The sequence below is a fragment of the Daldinia vernicosa genome (genome assembly GCF_022497035.1).
Source record: "Daldinia vernicosa strain CBS 139.73 unplaced genomic scaffold F5Y00scaffold_35, whole genome shotgun sequence".
NCBI lineage: Eukaryota > Fungi > Ascomycota > Sordariomycetes > Xylariales > Hypoxylaceae > Daldinia > Daldinia vernicosa.
The window spans coordinates 40,527-59,959 of NW_025953951.1; the positions used below are offsets into that span (position 1 = coordinate 40,527).

Here is a 19,433-nt window from a genome sequence, read left to right on the forward strand (position 1 = left end):
TTGCTCGAAGCATCTGACCTTCTCCTCAAGGGCAGCTCTCTCGCCTCGAAGGTCCTCAACTCGGTTGTAAAGCTTCTGGTTATCCTTGTCGAGCGCTGCATTCTCCTCTCTGACGGGTCCGCTGTTGGCCTCGAGAGATTTAATCTTGGATAAGAATCTAGAAGCATCCGCCCGAGCCTGGTCTCTCTCCGAGGTTAACTCCTTGACTTCGCAGTCCAGTTCCCTGAGTTCCTTGTTCAAATCTTTGATCTCTGTGTTCAAATCTTTGACTTCGGTGGTCAGCTCTTTGATATCCTTGTTGCGAGCGCCCATTTGCCTTTCGAAGCTTGCTGTGGTGTGCTCCAGGGTTTCGATATCACGTCTGAGTGCGTCTTCCTGTTCTCTTTGGGCGGCATCTCGCACTGCCAGTTCCCGCTCGAGCTCGACGACCTGCTGCTCAAACCTGTCACGCATGTGCTTGAAATTGTCTCGTTCCCTCTCTGCTTCTATTAACATGCCATGCTGTAGTTGATAGTTATTGCGGAATTCGTCAGAAATCTGCCGTTGCTCCTCAAGGTCTCGTAAGATAAGCTCCTTTGAGTTGCGCTCGATGTTCAGGGCGCGCACGATTTCCTTGTTCTCCTGTCCCCTAGTAGATAGTTGTACAGAAACTTCATCCAGGTCCCTGCTTAGTCTACTCCGTTCTTGTCGGAGGGTGTCGGTTTCTGACTCTAGTTGCTCAAGCTTGTACGCGAGGTCGTTGTCTGGTTTCCGAGCAAGCTGAAGTTCCTGAGACTGCGAGGGGGCCTGCTGCGGCTTTGGTGGGACGAATTGAATGTGCACCGTCCTCTTTTTCTCCGGGACGGGAGGTTTGGATACTTCCGAAGGCGTCCTAGATCGCGTCCGCGTCCTGGATCTGTTTGAAACTGCTGATGGCACGTGGCGTACATGTTTAACTTGGGTCGAGGGTTTTGAGGGCTTAGGGGGAACACTAGAATCTGATATGACGCTAGTAGCTTGTGTGTTGACAGAGAGCTCTGACGATGCCGATTGGGAGTCGGTCTCATAGGATGTATATCTGTCACTGTCCGAGTGGTATGTTGGTGAGGGGGGTCCCGAAGGCGTGTACATTGGTTGTTCTGGCCTCGAGACTCTGTAAAAGCGTGCAGCAAGGGGATCTTGCGGCCGCGCGGGTGGTGTTGGGTTCTTTAGGATTCCTCTTAGAGGACCTGTTTGTGATGTTGTTGTTGTGACTGCCCGGCTATGGGTTGTCTCTGCTTCGGATGCGGCCGGCCGTGATCTTGACCGGGGCCGCTCGGTGATTGCTGGGGCTGGGGTTGGGAATCCGCCGGGCATGGCGAATGCCCGCTCCACGGGTCGGCTTGTTCGCACGTCCATCTTAATTCTTCTTCCTCTTCAGACTTCTTCTTCTTATTCTTCTTATCTCTCTTCTCCTTTCAGTATGTCGTATTCTGGGTGGAATTGGTAAGTTAGAGTTGTTATCAAGTGTGCCCAGGTCAGTTCGGCTAGTGTGTCTTCTTGAATTGGAGTTGAAGTGGTGAGGTGCTGGCTCATTTCGGTGGGCTTGGTCAGGTTTTTGTTGTCTGGGAATTACGAGACAAGGTGAGGCAAACGGATGAAGACGTAGCACACGGGAGGGTTTTTGTCGACTTTCCTAAGTCAGGATCAGGAGACCCCAAAGGGAAGGCTGACGGGTACTTGAATAATAAACTGGATTTTCCACGGTGGGCGTACGGAACGAATGGGGACTATACCTACATACATACATACCTTCATGCAATACCTCAATACCTGAATGGGTGTGAGGATGACCAAAGACTACAAAAGACTACACTAGTTGCAGTTGGCATGTCTGCACAACCGCGTGCTTTGCAGGGATATCGTCCCCGGGCCCATCTGCAAGGGAATTTGCTGTACCTACCTGACTCACCGCGAGGCGCCCAATGGGTATCCGGAACGTTGCCCAACGGGGGGCCAACGGGGTGCCGTAGCAGTGCCCGTAGTAAAAAAAAGTAGAGAAAGTACAGGAAGTACAGGAAGTACAGAAAGTAGACACCGTAGCCTAAGGGCGTACACAGTAGAATACAATGTTGTACCTGGTGAACCTGATGAACCTGATGAAGAGGCCCGGAGGGGGGGCAGCCTGGGAGGAAGAGGTTGGAACTTGGAAAATCGTTGGATCAGATGCTCAAGTGCCCAATGTCTCCCATATCAGGTTGGGCACTCATGCATCCGTGTAAGATGATTGGTTTAAAACCCAGATGACCCTCTAAATACTACCCCACCCCCTTTATTCGGCTATCATTTGCCACCTTTTGCCAAGTCACAAGAATTCATAAAATTACTGACCACTCCCCATCTCCATCACCCTAGGTGCGAGACAAAATCGTACGCAATTCCTTCGTTGGCCTAATGACGTCTTTAGGTCTCTTCTGCCCTACAGTATTTCCACTATTGACGCGAATATTGACGCGAGGCTGGCCGACGGCTATGCATTAAGCGAGAGCCCAGTCTAATGTTCCTTTAATGTTTTCTTCACACAAATTACGGAACATACGGAACATTGCAGAGCATTGGCGGCACATTGGCACATTGGCACATTAGCATATTGGCATAGGTATATATGAAGATATATGGGAATTATACCGGATTGGACACTGCTGCATCCTCATCATCCAACCAGCTGTCGACGGAGTCAGTTGAGCCACATAGACCCGTCTCGAGTTTTATTTTCAGTCCGCCACGCCCCCATCTGGCCCTTACTGAGCTACTGAGTCGTCAATTGTGTTGTCAAAGTACCTAATGTACGCGTCTAGATTTGGTCTCGCCAGTGGACAATGGAACGGATCGGCCGCCTATCGCCCCTGATAGTCCGATTAGGATCTCTATTTAGGTAGGTTATAGGTAGGTTAGTTTATTAGTTTCTAGATTCGTACGGTGGGCGTCTCTTAACGTAGCGACTAATACGCAAGAAAGATGGCGATTAGGCGACTAGGCGACTAACGACGCCGGTAGATGCCTACTCTGGTGTGGTGAGTTGAGTGCTAATGCCAGTGCTATCTCTAGTGTAGACTCCATCTATTAGTCCCCATCTATTGGTCCCATCTATTAGTCCCATCTCTTATTAGTCCCCATCTTCAACAAGTGGCTTGTATGTATGTAGCATACAATACTGGGCAAAAGTATACCGGGGTCACTTTGTGAAATCTGCACGGTGCTTCATATGATACCTAGGTATTCCATAATGATAGCTATGATACGTTAGTTATGTACGGGCAGACGGGTTAATTACGAAACGATAAAAATATCCTTCTATGTAAACTAAATCCTTGAGGAGTCTCTCGATCGGGAGCGACGGTTATACAGGTAACACAATCGGCACAATCGTGTCTCGCGAATGCGTAAATACGTAGGTGTGCATCCTAAGTCTTATTTTTCTAACGCCGCTTACCTAGCGAAGCAGGTCTCGCGAAGCAGGTCTCGAATGTCTGAGCCGAGTGTGCGAAAATACACTACGATAGACCGGTAGACCGATAGACAACCACATCGAAGATCTAAGGGTCCGATCATCGTGTACCATTTATCGCGTATTCTGTACGAAGTACCGAGCATAATTTTCTTAAGATCCGGTCACTTGGGTACATTACTCCATTACTCGCGTTCATTATTTTGATTTTCCTAATGGTTCTTCTTAATGATTTTCTCATAAACATTGTTCCCGATAGGTTGTGGCGCCGGCACACTGCATAAAACAGTGCGTGCGTAAGTGGAGTTTTGTAAATCATACAGTTCATACCAGATTTATTGAATCGTTGTTATGCCGTAGTGTAGAAAGGAGGGGGGGGATCCTCTCTGCCTCTCCTCTAACTCTTCTACTCCTCTACTCCTCTACTTCTGCACTGTGCGGTATAGATTGCGGTATATGTTGCGGTATGTCGCGGTATCTTGCGGTATATAGGTTTAACATCTTAAACTCCTACTCTTCCTTACTATTCCCAGTATATTCCTGGTGTATTCCTGGTATATTCCCAGTATACACATCAGCTTGCATCGCAGTAGTACCTACATGATATGTACCTACTAACCATCGTTATGCTAACTTAAACCAATACAATTTGGTTTCCAAGGGGCTCGATTGTCGATAGTATGTATCCGTTCCTGCACGTGATCCATTCTCATGTAATTAACATATGTCGTATGTCGTATGTCGTCTATCGTATGTGTATATACCTCTAGTTATACTGTAACCTACTATAGGTACCTAGGTAGGTGCTTACATACAGGTCATTTACATGTGTGAACCCCTTTTCCCCGCGAAGACGCGTTGTATCACCTTGGGCTCCAAGGGAGGCTGGGAAAGATGAAGAAAAAAAAAAGGACAATATAATTAATGCTGGTATCCTTGCCTGTCAATGATAGCCGTCAATGAAGCGAGCGCCTAGAATCGAATGGCCGAAGATACGTCATTAATAGTTCAGGGCTTGAAATCAAGCATCAAGCACTTCGTTTTGGAAACCCGAACGCCTGTCAAACAATGGAGGAACATTAGCGTGATCAAGGCAATCGAGCTTTCGGTATCCATTACCTTGGCTGCCTTGCTAGGATTATGCCCATAGACCCATCTACAGGTCCATATACAAGGTATCCATCCACAGGTCTCCATCCCATAGCCCATGGCGCATAGCGCCCGTGCCCCGATGAAAAACGCGGGGAATAAAACCATTTCCAACCACAGTACGGCGCTGTCCGCGGCGGCATCCTCCTTCCCAATCATAGACGCGTAGTGACATTACAAGCCGGATTTATTGGCTATCCATAGGTCTCGTGAGTCTTCGAACCGCGGACCGACAAAAGCAACCATCCTGCCATCTAATTCCACTCCTGCGCCAAGAGACAATACATAGTGTACTGACATAGAACTCTTCTCCTCTCCTCTGCTTTTAATGGCACCCCTGCAGCCTGCTGCTGCTCTGCCGACCCAAACGCAAGCCAGACCGGAGCCGAAGAAGAGGGTTTTTAGGGTAGAGCCCTCGACATACGAAGGTAAGGCACCTCGCCCTTGAAGAAGACCTCGCCCTCACCGCTCATGCCGAAGCGCTGATAAAAACCCAGGGCGCTCTGTCGAGCGTCGCACCAGATACTCGTGGCACCTTTTCTAGCGGCCGCCTCGATGGTGTAGCTCAACAGGGCGGACCCCACGCCTTTGCCCTGCCACAGCTGCGCGGTGGCGAATTTGCGAAACCGTGCCGCGCCACTACCATCATCGAATAGCGAGATGATGCTCACTAATAGTTCTCCGGAATATTGTTTACCGTCGCGGCTGTCGCAGCTGTCTTCGCCATTATTGTTGGCGTCGCTGTTATCGCCATTGGAGACGAATGCTCCGAAATGCTGACCGAAGATGTCGTCGGGTAGCTGCACGTAAGTCAACGGCTTGTTGGGCCAAAGCACTGCCTGTCGTAGGGCGTAAGTATCTTTCGCTGAGATAGGTCTTATAGATATGAGTGGTTGCTGCTGTGTGATGGTAGCAGGAATTATGTGACGAGTCTCCATGTTGGGTTGATGATATATGGTTGGTTCCAAAGAATCTCAAAACCAAAAGAGTGTTTTTTTGTTTTTCTCTCACGAATTATTATTTTACTCGTTCGTTGTGAGATGATGATGAGTCAGACGAGCCTTGATTAAGCGGAGACTCTCATACACATTTCACACTTCACACTAACAGCCCGTAGCATCGTGAGATAGGATAGGTGAGAGAGGATAAGTAGAATATACCTACCTAAGGCTTAGTCGAGGCTCTGCTAACACCTGCCAATTCATATTCAGACATCTGGTCCCACACAGCATCTTCGCTGACAGCTGCTGACAAGATCCTATATGCCTAGCCCGTATATAAGCCCGGATATAGCTTACTCACTTAACTCGCTCCTTAATATTCATTATATTAATTATACTAATAGTACTAATAAGGGGGTAGGTATAAACAGCATAAAAAATCAATATACTACTGCACCTGTGGCTGTGAGTCACGACTCACCAGCTCACGAGCCCCCTTTAAGAAGAATACGAACTTATGATATGAATTTTGGAACTATATCCCCATAAATTATGTAGGCCGCGTAGACCGTGAATTGCTAAACTAGACTGCCTCTAATCGTGGTTCACTTATATAATATTGAGGCTCAACGCATATTACACGTTGGAAGAAACCAACAAAGTGGAAAGACAGGTAGATAGTCGAGCCACCGCAGACTGCCGCAGGCCACCGCACAAGTGTGGCTCGTGCCCCTGTGACAGTTAAGAAGGGTAGTATCTCGTAGTGCAGTTCGAACCATAGTTGAACTCGAATCCTGGAACTTGGAAAAGATGAATTGGCAGATTTCCGGATTCATGGCGCTCGGGTATACACGCACTCCGTGCCGAATTCGTTCTAGAACATGTCTTTACATAGAACGGTCGTGCTCAGGGCTGGCTCCTCCCGGATGCGTTCCCATCGGCCAAGTTCTTAGTGCTGGTGCCATTCTGGAGCCCCTCTTTCCACGTCTGCCGCTCCGTTTTTGATACTCCGGGGCCCTCGTATACACCGCCGTATGGCCCCGTCGCCCAGCTCTTGCCTTCTCTGGCGGCCTGCGTCGTGCGCTCTCCTCCTTGCTTACTAGTGTATCTGCGCTGATACCACTTGCCGTACACGAGAAGGTAGTATAGCCGAAAACAGAAAAACGCAAACTTGTCGTGTTCAAGATCCTCGGGATATTCCGCCCCAAGGTCTACAGCGGCAGCGATTCCAGACATGACAGCAGTTTCGTGAGCGTTAACCAGAGTCCATGCTGCCGCATAGCGGGTATGGTTCTTCGCTTGAAGAAACATCATCCACGGTACGACCAAGAGATAGTGTGTATAGCTGTGGCAAAGCTGATGCCACCAGTCTTTTCGAATGATCTTTTCCTCTCTGATCTCATGGTCCGTCCATAGATTCCTATCGCGGTCTTTGTTGAGATAGATGGTCTGGAACACATGCTGCTCAAAGGGAACCTTATCCGGGAATTGGCACTGGTAGTTCGTCGTATCGAAGCACATCTCCAGTTTCGACTGATCCTCCGGGTACATCTTGATATAATACATCGGTCTGAAGTTACTCACCGCAAAATCAAGACGCGACGTTTGCCCCACACCGTTCACCTTAGCAACCGCTAAGTCTTGTCGGTAGAAGTTCTCATAGTGCTTCTTCATATAGTCTGAGTCGTTGTGAGTGATGGTAATGTCATCACTAAATTTGGCTGACCCTAGTACCTTTTTCTCCCTCCAGGTCGCTGTTCGACCCAAGACTTTCTTCGCCGTGTCAGCGAGGCAACACATAACAATCTCATCATATACCTCCCCGGTAACTGGAGCGTACGGATCGCCCCCAGTGGGGTTATGCCTGTCGGGTACAGGCGTCCGTGCTTTTAGTTCGACAATGACCCCGCGATTATTCCTCTGGACGATCTCGGTGAGCTCTGTGGACAAGCGAACAATTACGCCACGCGCGATTAGATCCTTCATCCAAGCGCCGTAAAATTCGGAGAAATTGGGGAAGACAATCATCGGGGGTCTGTTATTGACGAAGGCGTTTTTATCAGGAGCATACCACATTCCGTACGTTGGCGACGTAAAGAGTCTCTCAAACATAATGGTAGGAACTTCTGGGGTACCATTCCCCGTTCCTAGAAATAAGGCAGTCATGGGTAGAGCAATTGTGTTGGTGAATTCCTCAGAGAACCTGAATAGTTTGAGGACAAGCTTCAGAGGAAGTAAGGCAAAGAAGACTTCGAACCAACGTATTATTTTTAACACTGTTGGTAGCCGCCTAACTTCCTTCTCGTGGCAGGCCAGTAGGCGTGTTGGAAATACATTAGTCCAAAAAGTTTCGTCTTTGCCGAATGAGACCTGGAGATTCACGGGATCGGCATGGAAGCCCTGTCGATGAAACATAGTCACCGTGTGGTGAAAGATATAAGAGCCACCCTGTATTATCTTCTGTCAATAACCAAAGCTGCTTAGAGTCTTAAAAATCCATACTTGAACACCTTGATTACACCATGATGCCCCATGACGTTCCTTGTCCAGAGGAATAGAGAATGCTTGCCCGCCACAATAATCGACGGCGTCTATCAGCGTGACATGGAACTTATCGGGATGTTGCGACAGGTGATATGCTGTAGACATGCTAGATTATTTACATTAGATTAATGAACTGGTATGGAAACTTGGATAAACCATACCCGGCAGCGCCAGCGCCAACAACTAGAACCCGCTTGCGCCCATCTGAGGTTGTGCCTCCATTCTGATCCATAGTGTCTATACTTTGTTTAATGCAAAGCTTAAAGGTGTCGCTAGTTATTTGTGTCTAGCATGATGTGTTGACTCTATCACTTACCTCGTTAATAAATACCATTGTCTCATCTACCTAAAGCACTAAGCCTATATTGCCTTTGAGCTTGATGATGAGCACACACCAAATCACGACGTCATGGATTTTTTAAGGGACGTTACACGCTACTGGTAGGAAATAGGTTAGCCACTGGCAACAGCTAATTACCATAGTTTCTTTATTTGTTTGAATTTGAATGGGAGTAAAAAAATATCTGAGACATGTTGATGTGCATCAAACCATTGTGGTTAAGCTTAACTAGATAGCCCAAGGAACTTATTTCTTAGTTAAAAGATGTCCTGTTTTGCTCGTTCAAAACATTATTTGCCTCTTCCCCAAGTTGCCTCTCGAGTCTATACCTGCTAGGCGTGGACTGAGAGGAAAGCCTGGACTGCAAATTAAGGATAAGGCCTCTTTCTCTAAAAGGCTCTTGGACAAGGAATGTTCTTGTAGGGCTTGTGACCAAGACTTTGACGACAGCTTGGGTAGCCTCTGAGACCGATATATCCAAAATGGTGGTCAGGGTATGCCCAAAGTCCAACTCAAACTCCTTCCGCTCGTAGTACTCTGCTCCGTCAATGAACCAGAAAACAATGACATCGTTAGGCAATTGGGCGACTAGCCACCTTAATAACTGGCTCAGCTCAAGGATGTCATCATGCTTGACGTGATCTTCATTCATGATACCCGCCAGCATTTTCGTATCGATATCGTACTGGCAGAGAATTTGGCATATGAAAACTTTGAGCATTGTAAGTCCCCCCGTGTGTTTATCGTTCAGGTCATCCAGGTGGAGGCCACAAAAGAAATACAGACAGACGAAGTTAGGAGCCCTTCCTATAAGTGACTCGACGGCGGATGCACAAAATAGCGAGAGCCCGGAGACGTACAGAACGTCCTCGTAGCCTCCATGAATAAGAAGCTGGGACGACTCTGGTGCCACGAGCCATTCTTTGACCTGCTTCTCCTGAACAAGACTCTCGGCGCGAGCAAGTTCTTTCGAAGACACCCATAGTTGTCTTCTACTGTTGATATACTCAAGATCTTTAGAAGGAAGATCCGGCGTATTCAAAAGATCGAGGACATATTGACGCGTTACGAAAATACTATTCGTTAACTCAATAAGAGAGGATGGCGTTTTAGGTCGCAATGCAATGATGCTATTAAGTCGTTCGTACGCGCGTCGCTCAACTTCTATAACGCCTAGACTTAAGCAACTGTCTTCAAAAGAAAAAACATTCGAAAGAACGGATGAAATACCGTAAGAAATATTACTCAATAGTTCAGGTACGCAATTTTTGAGAATATTGCAAAACAAGTTCCGTGTCTGATGAAACTCCTTTCCGAGTAGTACTTGGTTATGCTGTAGCTGACTTTGGCCGTATCTTATGCGAGTTTGGCCCTGCTGTATATGCTGCTGAGAAGCCTTAATTATATCAAATGCTTCTCTCCACCTTTGTGTCCCTATATAAATAATACAAGAAATACGACGTGTCAGTTAGAGATATCTGCTATGATATAGTTGAATAAGCTGATGTGCCGGGTACTCACGTGCTAGTATCTCCTGCATCAGATGGCTGTCATTGTATGTTTTGGAGTTCGAGGCTTGACGGATGAGATTTGCGCTGGCGGACTTCACACGCTCGAGATGATCCTTTACGTGACTTTGATATTCCTTTCCATTGAAAGTGGCAGCTAGGGCCCCTGTTGAACCCATTAGACTAATCCAACTCAGCGGAGGCTATCTAAACACTTACTCGAATGTTGGATTAGGAAGCCAATAACAGATTCCACGGCAGCTAATACGGCGACCACTAGATCCACGGATGCGTTCTGAATATTTTCGTCTCGTGGGAAAGTTTCGATAAAAAGTTCGACTTCGGAAAACATGAGGTCAAGATCATCAAATCCACTGAGTATCTCTTTTCGCGTTTTTGCTGCGAACTTGGCTGACTATAAACCAGTTAAAAAATGAATAAAGAAGCTGTATATTTCGCCGCAACCTATAGATATAGTACCCGGGTATGCATACCTCGAGTATGACCTGAACAGCTCCTAGAACGGGGGTAGTAAGGTAGTCATTATCGGGGATCAATTTGATCACCCCTAAGGTGGGCTGGGCTGCCCCTTCAGCAAAACCCCGATAAATCTTCCTTGTGAACCCCTTAATTCCTTTATTTGACGTATAGACTGCTCTAGCACGTTCAAGCTGGTCATATACATCTTTCCAACCCTTCTTGTTGCGAATGCTGTACCCGGTCTTGATACGATTTTTTGGTTCTTCTGGGGATTCATTCCCGAACTTCGCCATCGCCAGGGGGAAAATGGCATCCCAGAATTTCATTGCTTCGGCAGGCTTTGCTAGAGGTCTTGACGGGATCTCTTCCGCTGCGTCAGCTGGTTCCTCCAATTCAGGGGTATTCGAGCCTGGCAACGCTTCGAGGTTCGGAGGTGAATATCGTTCCGGTTGCGTTGTGGTGACTATAAATGCACCAAGGTGGAAGTCGTACCGTGATGCTGGTACCATAAAGCCCGAATGAAATTCAGCTGAATGATTTTCTATAAAATCCACAGCTGGGGATTGGCTTTGAAGGTTTGGTGTGGTCATTTTGGAGATGGTGAAGTTGCGAGATCTTGTTAATACTCTCTTCAAATTAATTAATTCGCATCCGAAACCAAAATTGTCAATCACCTATATGGGAAGTCGGAAGAGGCTGCGAAGGTCTTCTGCATTTGCCGAGAAAGTGGTTGTAATTCTGAAACTAGAGGTTACCCTCCGGGCAACACAAAAGCCTAAGGTTTACACCGCACCATATTTCTATACTATTTTATTTTTATTACATATTAGCGGCTTACCCCTTATTGAACTGGAAGGCACCCTTACGATAGCCCGGATTTACTGCTATTATACGGCTGGACAATACTTCCAGTACCCTCGAGACCTAAATAATAAAGAAGCCTTAAATATATGCATATTGCAGACCGATTCCTTTCACCTTTTACTGCTTTTTATAAGACAGGAAAATTATCTATAAGGTAGCAAGGCATGTGTCCCAAATAGGAAAATTTTACTCGCATTCAACACAACATCCTAAGGTAAACCTTAGGCATAGAGGGTTGAAAATAACCCCGCAAGAATACCCTTTTGAGCTGAGATATTCTATTTTCCGTACTATTCCTGCATATGTTCTCGCGTAATAACGCCTGGAGAGTGGTGGTCAGACGTGACACAGCCTCCTATTTGTATCACGAATTTGAGGGGTTTTATATATAAGCTCGTTAGCCTCTAGTACCACAGCTGATTCCTTATGAACATTCCTCATCATTGGGTAATAATTGATATATTTTAAGTCGATACGCCTTATGCCTATGGTGTAGACAAATTCATGTATAACTCGGAACAATCCTAGCCTAAGAGAGATGGGTGATAAACCTTCGTCTCGCACGTCGGCAACATCGGCTAAGGCGTTTTCTGAGGATGAGAATCTCCAGGAAATATCGAACGTGTCCATCGATGAAAAGATCGATGAATCACCCCTATCAGAGCCAAAGTCTCCCGTAACTGGGAATTCTAAATCTAAACAGGGTCGACGGCTGCCATACTCAGATCCCAATACAAAAGTCGCGAGATCAGACTTGGTTGCTGAAGTGAAGATCTTAGAAAAAGAGTTGCGGCAACGATTAGAGCTGTTAGATTCAGCAGAGAAAAACACTAACTCGGATGAAGTTAACCTACCACCCGAGGACAAAGGCAGAGGAAATAGTCATAGTCGGGCAGATGAAAAATCAAAAGTTATCGACAAGAAGACGCGGAAGCACATACGGCGAGCACGCTTCGTTCAAAAATATGCTAATAGAGTTGAGGAGGAAAGTAGAGCTGAAACACAAAGTAAGGAAGAGAAACTACTGGCTATTAACAGTAGAAAAGGGGAGGCCATGATGACGGACTCGGAATTAGATGCACGGAAACCCGGTCAAGCTTCTAGTGAGCTCCTCAACCGCGATTTAAAAGTTGTCGAACAGTATTATTCGCCGAATTCAGGGTTTGAAACGAACCATTACTTTGCGGGAGTAGATAGGGGAGCGACATCTGTCCTAATACCAACATCTCTCCGACCGACGTACTCTCGCAAACTTGGACCGCCTAGCCAGTGGGATACTTCAGATAGCGACGAATGGAGTACTGATACGTCTACAAAGTCTCGGGACTTTGATCACTTCCGGGCCAGGCTGCGCGCTGAGTTTGAGTGCGAGCTTTACCGCCTTACTGCTCAGAGAGAGCGATATCAGAAACACAAGGAGAAAAGAGCCAGAAAAGGGCAAGAAGTAGAGGAAGATTCTACTTCTGTAGCCTCTGAAAAGTTTGCGTTGCCACAATTAAACTTTTTGGAATGGGCAGACTTCAGAGGAGCGCGGGACACGTTACCAGAAGTGTCTCCTGTTATAGATATCCTCGTCGGGGACCCAGAAGTCTCAATTAATTACTCCATTAATTTCTACAATAGACGGAAACAAGGAAGGCAAATAGGGGTATCGGCTACAAAGTTGGAAAGTGTAACAGGCGAAGAGCCGCTTCCAGACCGAATCAGGATACACTCGAGACCCCTCATGAAGATTCTTTCTCTCGTCAGAGGTTTAGATCTAGGTGGTGACCGCTATATATCCTCCGTCATGCTGCGACCCTTTAAGATGCTATGTCATTATGAAGAGGACCTCCGACGGCGACATGATGAGCTAAAAAACAGATTAACGTCTGGAATCAATCTGGCATCTGAAGTAACACCTACGGCCCAAGGTACAGAAGAGAGCAATGACTTAAGACTCCAATTTGAATCTAAGCCGGGGGATCTGAAGACAAAAGGACAGGACATCGAGGAAGAACCTGGAGTGGTAGAGGATCCAAAAGGCTACAGCTCTTCCGAGATAGGACTACAGCACCTCGGATGTCTTCTAGAATTCATAGACACTCATATTTCTGCGAAATATGCATATCTTAAAAGCATAAACTGCGACAAAGTAGCTTTTTCGGACCTTTGGCATCTGTATCGACCTGGAGAATTCGTTATCTCGGCTGATGGCAAACAAGTTTACCAAGTTGCCGGCGTCACTTCAGCACCCCATGATGGCGTTCAGCGTTGGAAAGCTCCCAATAATAAGCATGACTCAAACTCAGATGAGGAAGAGGAAGAGGAAGATCCGCTTAGTATTCACTGTGTGTATATACACTTTGATGGTTCATGGCTTGGTCCTGTCGTGAAGTCTGTCGACGTTGATCGATTCGAAGGTGAAAGGTCTGTTGTTTCTTTCGATGTTTACCCTCTTCGCTTTCATATTATGAAAGATATATCCATAAGAGCGGGAGCTATGGAGTCCAAGGTCGACGGCAATAGCCTGACGGCCTTGGAGGACGAAGTAGATAGGAGAGTAAAGGATCTTCGAAACAGTTTCATCCAACGGGGGAAAAGGTTTGTAGATGTCGTTGGCATTAAACACATGTACTACTCGGGATTCACTGTTGACACCCGGGACGAGGTTGAAAGTCAGGTTGTCATCGACTTCCAGGAAGCATTCGCTCAAGAGAATTTGAGGCACTGGCGCCCTAAGATCTCAACTCTTATAGGCCTTAACGTAGACGAAAACCTCGGGCTAGGAGAGAAGAAAAGGAGAAGGCAAAAGAGGAAACCAAAGATGGTTGGTTGTTGGACATGTTGTGCTGGAGAGCATGTGATAGATGATACACATGTGGAAAATGACCGTCATCTTAACTTTGTCAGCGACACACTGGCTTTTAGGGAAGATAATCCACAAAAACTACCATCGACTATCGTCTATCCGAGGTCCTTAGAAGACGTTAAGGCTGACAGTAATGGCTTCACTGACGACGAGTTATTGATCATGTCCCACTGCGTTTTTGGGTTCGTTCTGCGTGATCGCACCTGGGGTGAGCCTCTTTGGCAGCTTTTAGCTTCCTACTGCACCGAATCTTACTATCTATCCCCTTAACATCTAGATACTGACGTTACTCCAGCCCAACTAGATCTGGAATATCTCACCGAGGTCACTTCCGCAGGCAATGACCGCGCAACTAGTGACAATTCGAACGAAGATGACGAAAGCGCATTTAACCGACTTGTACTTGACCAAAAGATCAAGGACATGGTTCTTTATTTGATTGCACAGCACTTCCGAAACAAGGAATCCCAACAAAACGCAGACGAGCAGCTTGACATCGTCCGCGGCAAAGGTGAGGGAAATTTGATACTATCCCGAAGATAGTTACTTTTTCTTTTACCTTGATCTCTAATTATAAATCTTTATAGGAAAGGGCCTAATTATACTCCTTCATGGTGCACCGGGCGTGGGGAAAACAACAACAGCCGGTAGGTGGTCCCAAACTAAAGCTGTACTGAGTAAACTAATATTATGACAAGAGGGAGTTGCTGAGAAATTCAATAAGCCCCTATTTCAAATAACATGTGGTATGAATACTCCCTCAAAACTATCCATAGCACCCTTGGAAGTAGGCTAACTTCTGACATTACAATCATTCAGGGGACCTAGGATCTACCGCAAAGGAGGTCGAAGATGCATTATCAACCAACTTCTCTTTGGCTAATCGTTGGGGTTGTATTCTTCTCCTTGACGAGGCTGATGTTTTCCTTGCATCGAGAAGAAGAGAGGACTTCACGAGGAACGGATTGGTTGCCGGTAAGTGGAAATCCTTATACATGCTTATTTAGCCCCTGACTTACAGGATACCCACTCATACTTATTATGTGTCTCAAGTATTTCTACGTGTACTAGAATATTATGCCGGAATCTTGTTCCTGACTACGAACCGAATTGGTGATTTCGATGAAGCGTTTGCTTCTCGAATCCACATGAGTCTTTATTATCCACCCCTGGATGAAATTGCCACCAACCGGATCTTCAAGCTTAACTTCGACTTGATTCGGGATAGGTACAAGAAAAATGGGCGACCTATTGAAATTGATGATTCTGGCATCTATAGCTTCGTCACCAAGTTCTGGGTGGAGAACGAGCAGGCTCGGTGGAATGGGCGACAGATCCGGAATGCCTGCCAGACAGCCTTGGCTCTAGCCGAATTTGAGGCCTTACCAAACGATAAGAGATTCGACCTCAAGTTCAAATCAAAGGCTAAAGTGTACCTTAAACGCTCAAATATTGAAACCGTCTCGGATGCCTACCTTGAGTTCATCAAGTATCTCAAAGCCGTCCATGGCACCGATCAAGAAACTCACGCCAAGGAGTTGGGCATCCGAGCTATCGAGCAAGTGTTTGAATCTATGATGAACGAGAGGGTTTCGAGAGGGGGCAATTCGGCATCCCAAGAAAGAACACAGAACCAGAATCCTCTTAGGTCCTTCAGAATTCCAGACAGATCACCCCCGGCCACACAGACATATCCATCTTTTGATCACCATAGGGGAGCTCCCTACAACACGCCTGGGCCTACATATAGGAACCCAAGCCCTTCGTCAGGAACGGGGTATTCGAACCACGGATACCAGCCAGACAACCCCTTTCTTCAAGCACCGCATGCGTCTTCTGGGTATGGGGCCACCCAGCAATATCCCAGACATACGCAGCCAGTGTCGCCAGAAGGGCCGTCCCCCTACCCGCCTGGATCTTCTGGGCAGCAATACTACCCTCAGGGCCAAGGGCTTAGCATAGCTAACGACCCTCGCTTTGCTCAGCCAGTACCAGGCCAGGGAACCGGACAACAGCACCACGTTTGGCGTTCGGAAACACATCCAGTCGCTGGGCAAGCGATGGCAGCAACTACAGGTGTAAACCTGACATCGATACCGGTCTCCTACGGCAATGAGGATTCTAACACTCAGTAGGTACGAGGACAGTGCCGAAGAAGCTATACAGGGGAAGATATGATATACGCGACTCCATACGGTGACAAGGGAGGAGGGGTAACTTGAATTAGGAGAAGAGTCAGGGGATGGATATAAGATGGATTTAATGACTCAACGATTCCATGAGATGACGACGTTAAGAAGATCGTATCGGTCATATTTCTCTATTCAAGCCTCTCAGTAGTTGTCTAAGAATGCAGTATCCAAAATTCTCAATTATGGTCTTTACAAGACTTGGTAGTAATGACGAAGCGAGCTAATGACTGCCCACTGTTAGACACCAAAACTCCTCGCTAAAATAACAATTTTCCCTATTCCTATCTCGCCGGAAATATATCCAATAAAATTCGAGTTTTGTGCTTTTGGTTCTACATGCCCAATAATGCAAAAAGCCAGTACCATTATGCTCCCCCAACCGATGCAAAAATCTAGTAATATATAGATACTTGCGTATGCAGCATAAATAAAGAAAAGAAATAGTCATCAGTCGTTATTAAATCCCCGCACCTTAGTTCAAATCGCAATTTCCCAGAGCCTCGTAAATTGGATTAGATAAAATCATAATGATCTCGATATCGCAAACTCGCTCGCTCGTATAAAAGGGTATCCAACACATTATTTCCCATATAAGATAAGGACAGAGGCCCAAACCTAGGTAGGTAGAATTGCCTATAGAGTGCCATCGGCAGGGCGTCGATCTCGAGGCTGTATCTGAGTGGCCGGTGCAGCTTGCTCTGCCTGGTCAAATATTCTTGTCGGCTCGGATGCCGAAGTCCCCGTATCATTAAGTTGGCTCTCTGTCATCTTCATAATCACATCCTTACGGGCAACAGAAGGCCAGTCTGTGTTATTCGAGATTGCGGCATCTTCAGCCTCCGCGAGCCACTTGCGCCATTGTGGTGTGTCGGGTGCAGCGCCGCTCCTATTAACCCAAGCTGTGCGCTTGGTTTCGCGGATCGCATACCATAGTGTACGCGTGTAGCTTGGAGCCCCTTCCCGTGGATCACTAAAGGTTTCTTTATGGGCGTTTTGTGAGATTGTAGGAGTTATATCTCTAATGTCATAGCGACTCAAGTCCCAGAAGAAGCGTTTTGGGATCAGCCCCATGGTCCAGTATAGTCCATTTAATACGATATAGCTAACACCGATGAAAACCTGAGAGTACCACTTGCAGTTGCCCAAGAGGATGACAGCCACCATCAACAAGCAGGTCCCAAATCCCATGAGCACCCTATATGCGCGTCCGCTAACGTGGTATTCGCATTCTTCAGTGCCCGAATAGAGCTCACGCGCTACTTCTTCGGTGCACTTGATAAGAAGGAATGCGCCCACACGCGTACGGATTATCACATCTCCATCAGGGACAGTATTGTTGTGACTGCGGTTCATTAGGATGGGCCTCCACCACGAAGCCCAGCCAACAATGGAGCTCGCAAAGGAAATAAGGGTAACGGCAAGAATTGCTGTTCCATCCTCGAGGACTGCTGCAAGGGCAATGATACCGCATGTCAATAAGAGAGAGAAGAATGAGAGGACGTGCACGGGGGAATATAGGGTAGCAGGGATTGCGGGTCGTTTTTTATTTCTGGCACGCGTTGGATTGGCGACGAAGTCCTGAATGTTTTCTTTCATTGTTGCCCGTCTGTGTACACCCGGTGTTGGACCGGCCTCGACATCGTTGCTGCATGCTGCGTCTATCGGCTCGTTTGGAATACGTGTATTACGGTCTTCGGGAGGAGGACCACGTGGCAGAGTGCGTAATTGATGTGATTGATTGACAGTCCTTCCATTTGCACGTATACTTTGAAAGAAGCTCGTTCTGTTATTGAGTAGGCCGGGGACCTCAATACCACCGGCGTTATTACGGTCGGTATGGGTGATATGTAGAACTCGGAAAGCAAATGATTGCAGTTCGTCAAGAGGATGAATGATATTGGCAAAGAATCCCACTGTATCGAGGACAACACCGCTGTAGACGCCCGTCATTTTTGCCGTGGTCTCGGGCAAGCGACCAGGCCGGGAAGGCTTTAAGAAAGCCTGTGGAGCAGGGATAATGCGCGGGAGGAGGCAAAAGATGCTAGCAGTAATAGTCTGACAATGTTCTGCTATGGACGACTCGCCGATGACGGCAAGTAGGGTTACAACATCAAGACGCCAACCTCCAGGCCCCTCGGCGCCCTGGACGTCGGAAGAAAACCAGTTGGCCGCCGCAGATCTGATAACACCATCTTCGTCGTCGGCCATTATTATACTTTTAACTTTTAACGGGAAGTTTAGTGAATTTTAGTCGGCGGGTAGGCGGGTAGATTCGAACCGTCGAACCGTAGGTGTGGGAGGAATGCGGAAAACTAAATTAAGACCAACGCTACTGGGTTTGGGGGATTTGTTGGAGTCAATTGAGTTGAAACGAAAGTGTTTGTTGCTAAAAAAGACTACATTTGTATGATAATCATGACATATACCTATAGGTATATATATATAATATAAATAGACAGGGCTAACCGACAAGACACCGACCTTTAAAAAGGGTATAGTACAATGGGGAGCAAAAGAGAAAAAGATGTTGGAGGCTGAAAATGAAATAAACGTTCGCGGTTTCTCAAGTTTCGAAAGATATTGGAGTTGGGGTGATCCTTGCTTATCCTTGCCTACTCTGGAGATTTTACCATTTTGATTGGCTTATCTCGCGAGCCCCACCGAGCCCCACTCCAACCTTCTTTGGGTTCTGGATTAACGTGCGTTAGATTCCCAGGCGAGTCCAGGGTCTTCAGCGTAACATTTAACGCTACGGCCCGCCTACTGTCAGACTGACCAGTGCGCTGGCACGCCTCGGATAGCCCCAACTGGATTTAAACGATTGGGCTTGGTGGAAGCTTAATAGTGCCAAGACTCTCCACCGATCAGAGCCTCCTTTGTTTGAGGCGCATCTGTACCTAATATATACATCTGTATATATTATTCATCGCCTCGACGTTGTGTATCCCGTGCTGCCCGTGGAGGCAACCTGTGCGTCTTCCTGCGGCACGCGCATAACCACTAGATAATATTATAGGATAAGCATTTCATAAAGGCAGTAGGCTGTGAGTAGCAGACAGCAGGCAGTGTGCGATAGGTAGATCCGTGAACGTTTATGC

General features: G+C 46.9%; 5 protein-coding genes across 5 annotated transcripts; 1 reads left to right on the plus strand and 4 right to left on the minus strand.

Moving 5' to 3' along the window:
* Window positions 1–4,895: 4,895 nt before the first annotated feature.
* F5Y00DRAFT_119958 (GCN5-like N-acetyltransferase) lies at window positions 4,896–5,715 on the minus strand. The gene has a single exon (XM_048004027.1). It carries the CDS (start codon window positions 5,551–5,553, stop codon window positions 5,017–5,019), a length of 537 nt encoding a protein of 178 aa, XP_047863211.1. The 5' UTR covers window positions 5,554–5,715; the 3' UTR covers window positions 4,896–5,016.
* A 404-nt stretch (window positions 5,716–6,119) lies between these two features.
* F5Y00DRAFT_241578 (FAD/NAD(P)-binding domain-containing protein) lies at window positions 6,120–8,032 on the minus strand. Its single transcript, XM_048008390.1, has one exon. It carries the CDS (start codon window positions 7,969–7,971, stop codon window positions 6,463–6,465), a length of 1,509 nt encoding a protein of 502 aa, XP_047863212.1. The 5' UTR covers window positions 7,972–8,032; the 3' UTR covers window positions 6,120–6,462.
* Window positions 8,033–8,693: 661 nt separating this feature from the next.
* F5Y00DRAFT_263647 (uncharacterized protein) lies at window positions 8,694–11,018 on the minus strand (the record flags this gene model as incomplete). Its single annotated transcript, XM_048011537.1, has 4 exons — window positions 8,694–9,874; window positions 9,962–10,114; window positions 10,168–10,363; window positions 10,443–11,018. 4 exons carry the CDS (start codon window positions 11,016–11,018, stop codon window positions 8,694–8,696), a joined length of 2,106 nt encoding a protein of 701 aa, XP_047863213.1.
* Window positions 11,019–11,830: 812 nt separating this feature from the next.
* On the plus strand, window positions 11,831–16,278 carry F5Y00DRAFT_263648 (uncharacterized protein; the record flags this gene model as incomplete). The annotated part of the gene is made up of 6 exons (XM_048011538.1): window positions 11,831–14,351; window positions 14,439–14,654; window positions 14,731–14,790; window positions 14,842–14,889; window positions 14,963–15,118; window positions 15,197–16,278. 6 exons carry the CDS (start codon window positions 11,831–11,833, stop codon window positions 16,276–16,278), a joined length of 4,083 nt encoding a protein of 1,360 aa, XP_047863214.1.
* Window positions 16,279–16,435: 157 nt separating this feature from the next.
* On the minus strand, window positions 16,436–18,947 carry F5Y00DRAFT_241581 (uncharacterized protein). The gene has a single exon (XM_048008391.1). It carries the CDS (start codon window positions 18,541–18,543, stop codon window positions 16,969–16,971), a length of 1,575 nt encoding a protein of 524 aa, XP_047863215.1. The 5' UTR covers window positions 18,544–18,947; the 3' UTR covers window positions 16,436–16,968.
* Window positions 18,948–19,433: the final 486 nt, after the last annotated feature.

Excerpts from the sequence above, each read along its gene's own strand:
- F5Y00DRAFT_119958 (XM_048004027.1), bottom strand. The coding sequence starts at position 5,553 with ATGGAGACTCGTCACATAATTCCTGCTACCATCACACAGCAGCAACCA.
- F5Y00DRAFT_241578 (XM_048008390.1), bottom strand. The coding sequence starts at position 7,971 with ATGTTTCATCGACAGGGCTTCCATGCCGATCCCGTGAATCTCCAGGTC.
- F5Y00DRAFT_241581 (XM_048008391.1), bottom strand. The coding sequence starts at position 18,543 with ATGGCCGACGACGAAGATGGTGTTATCAGATCTGCGGCGGCCAACTGG.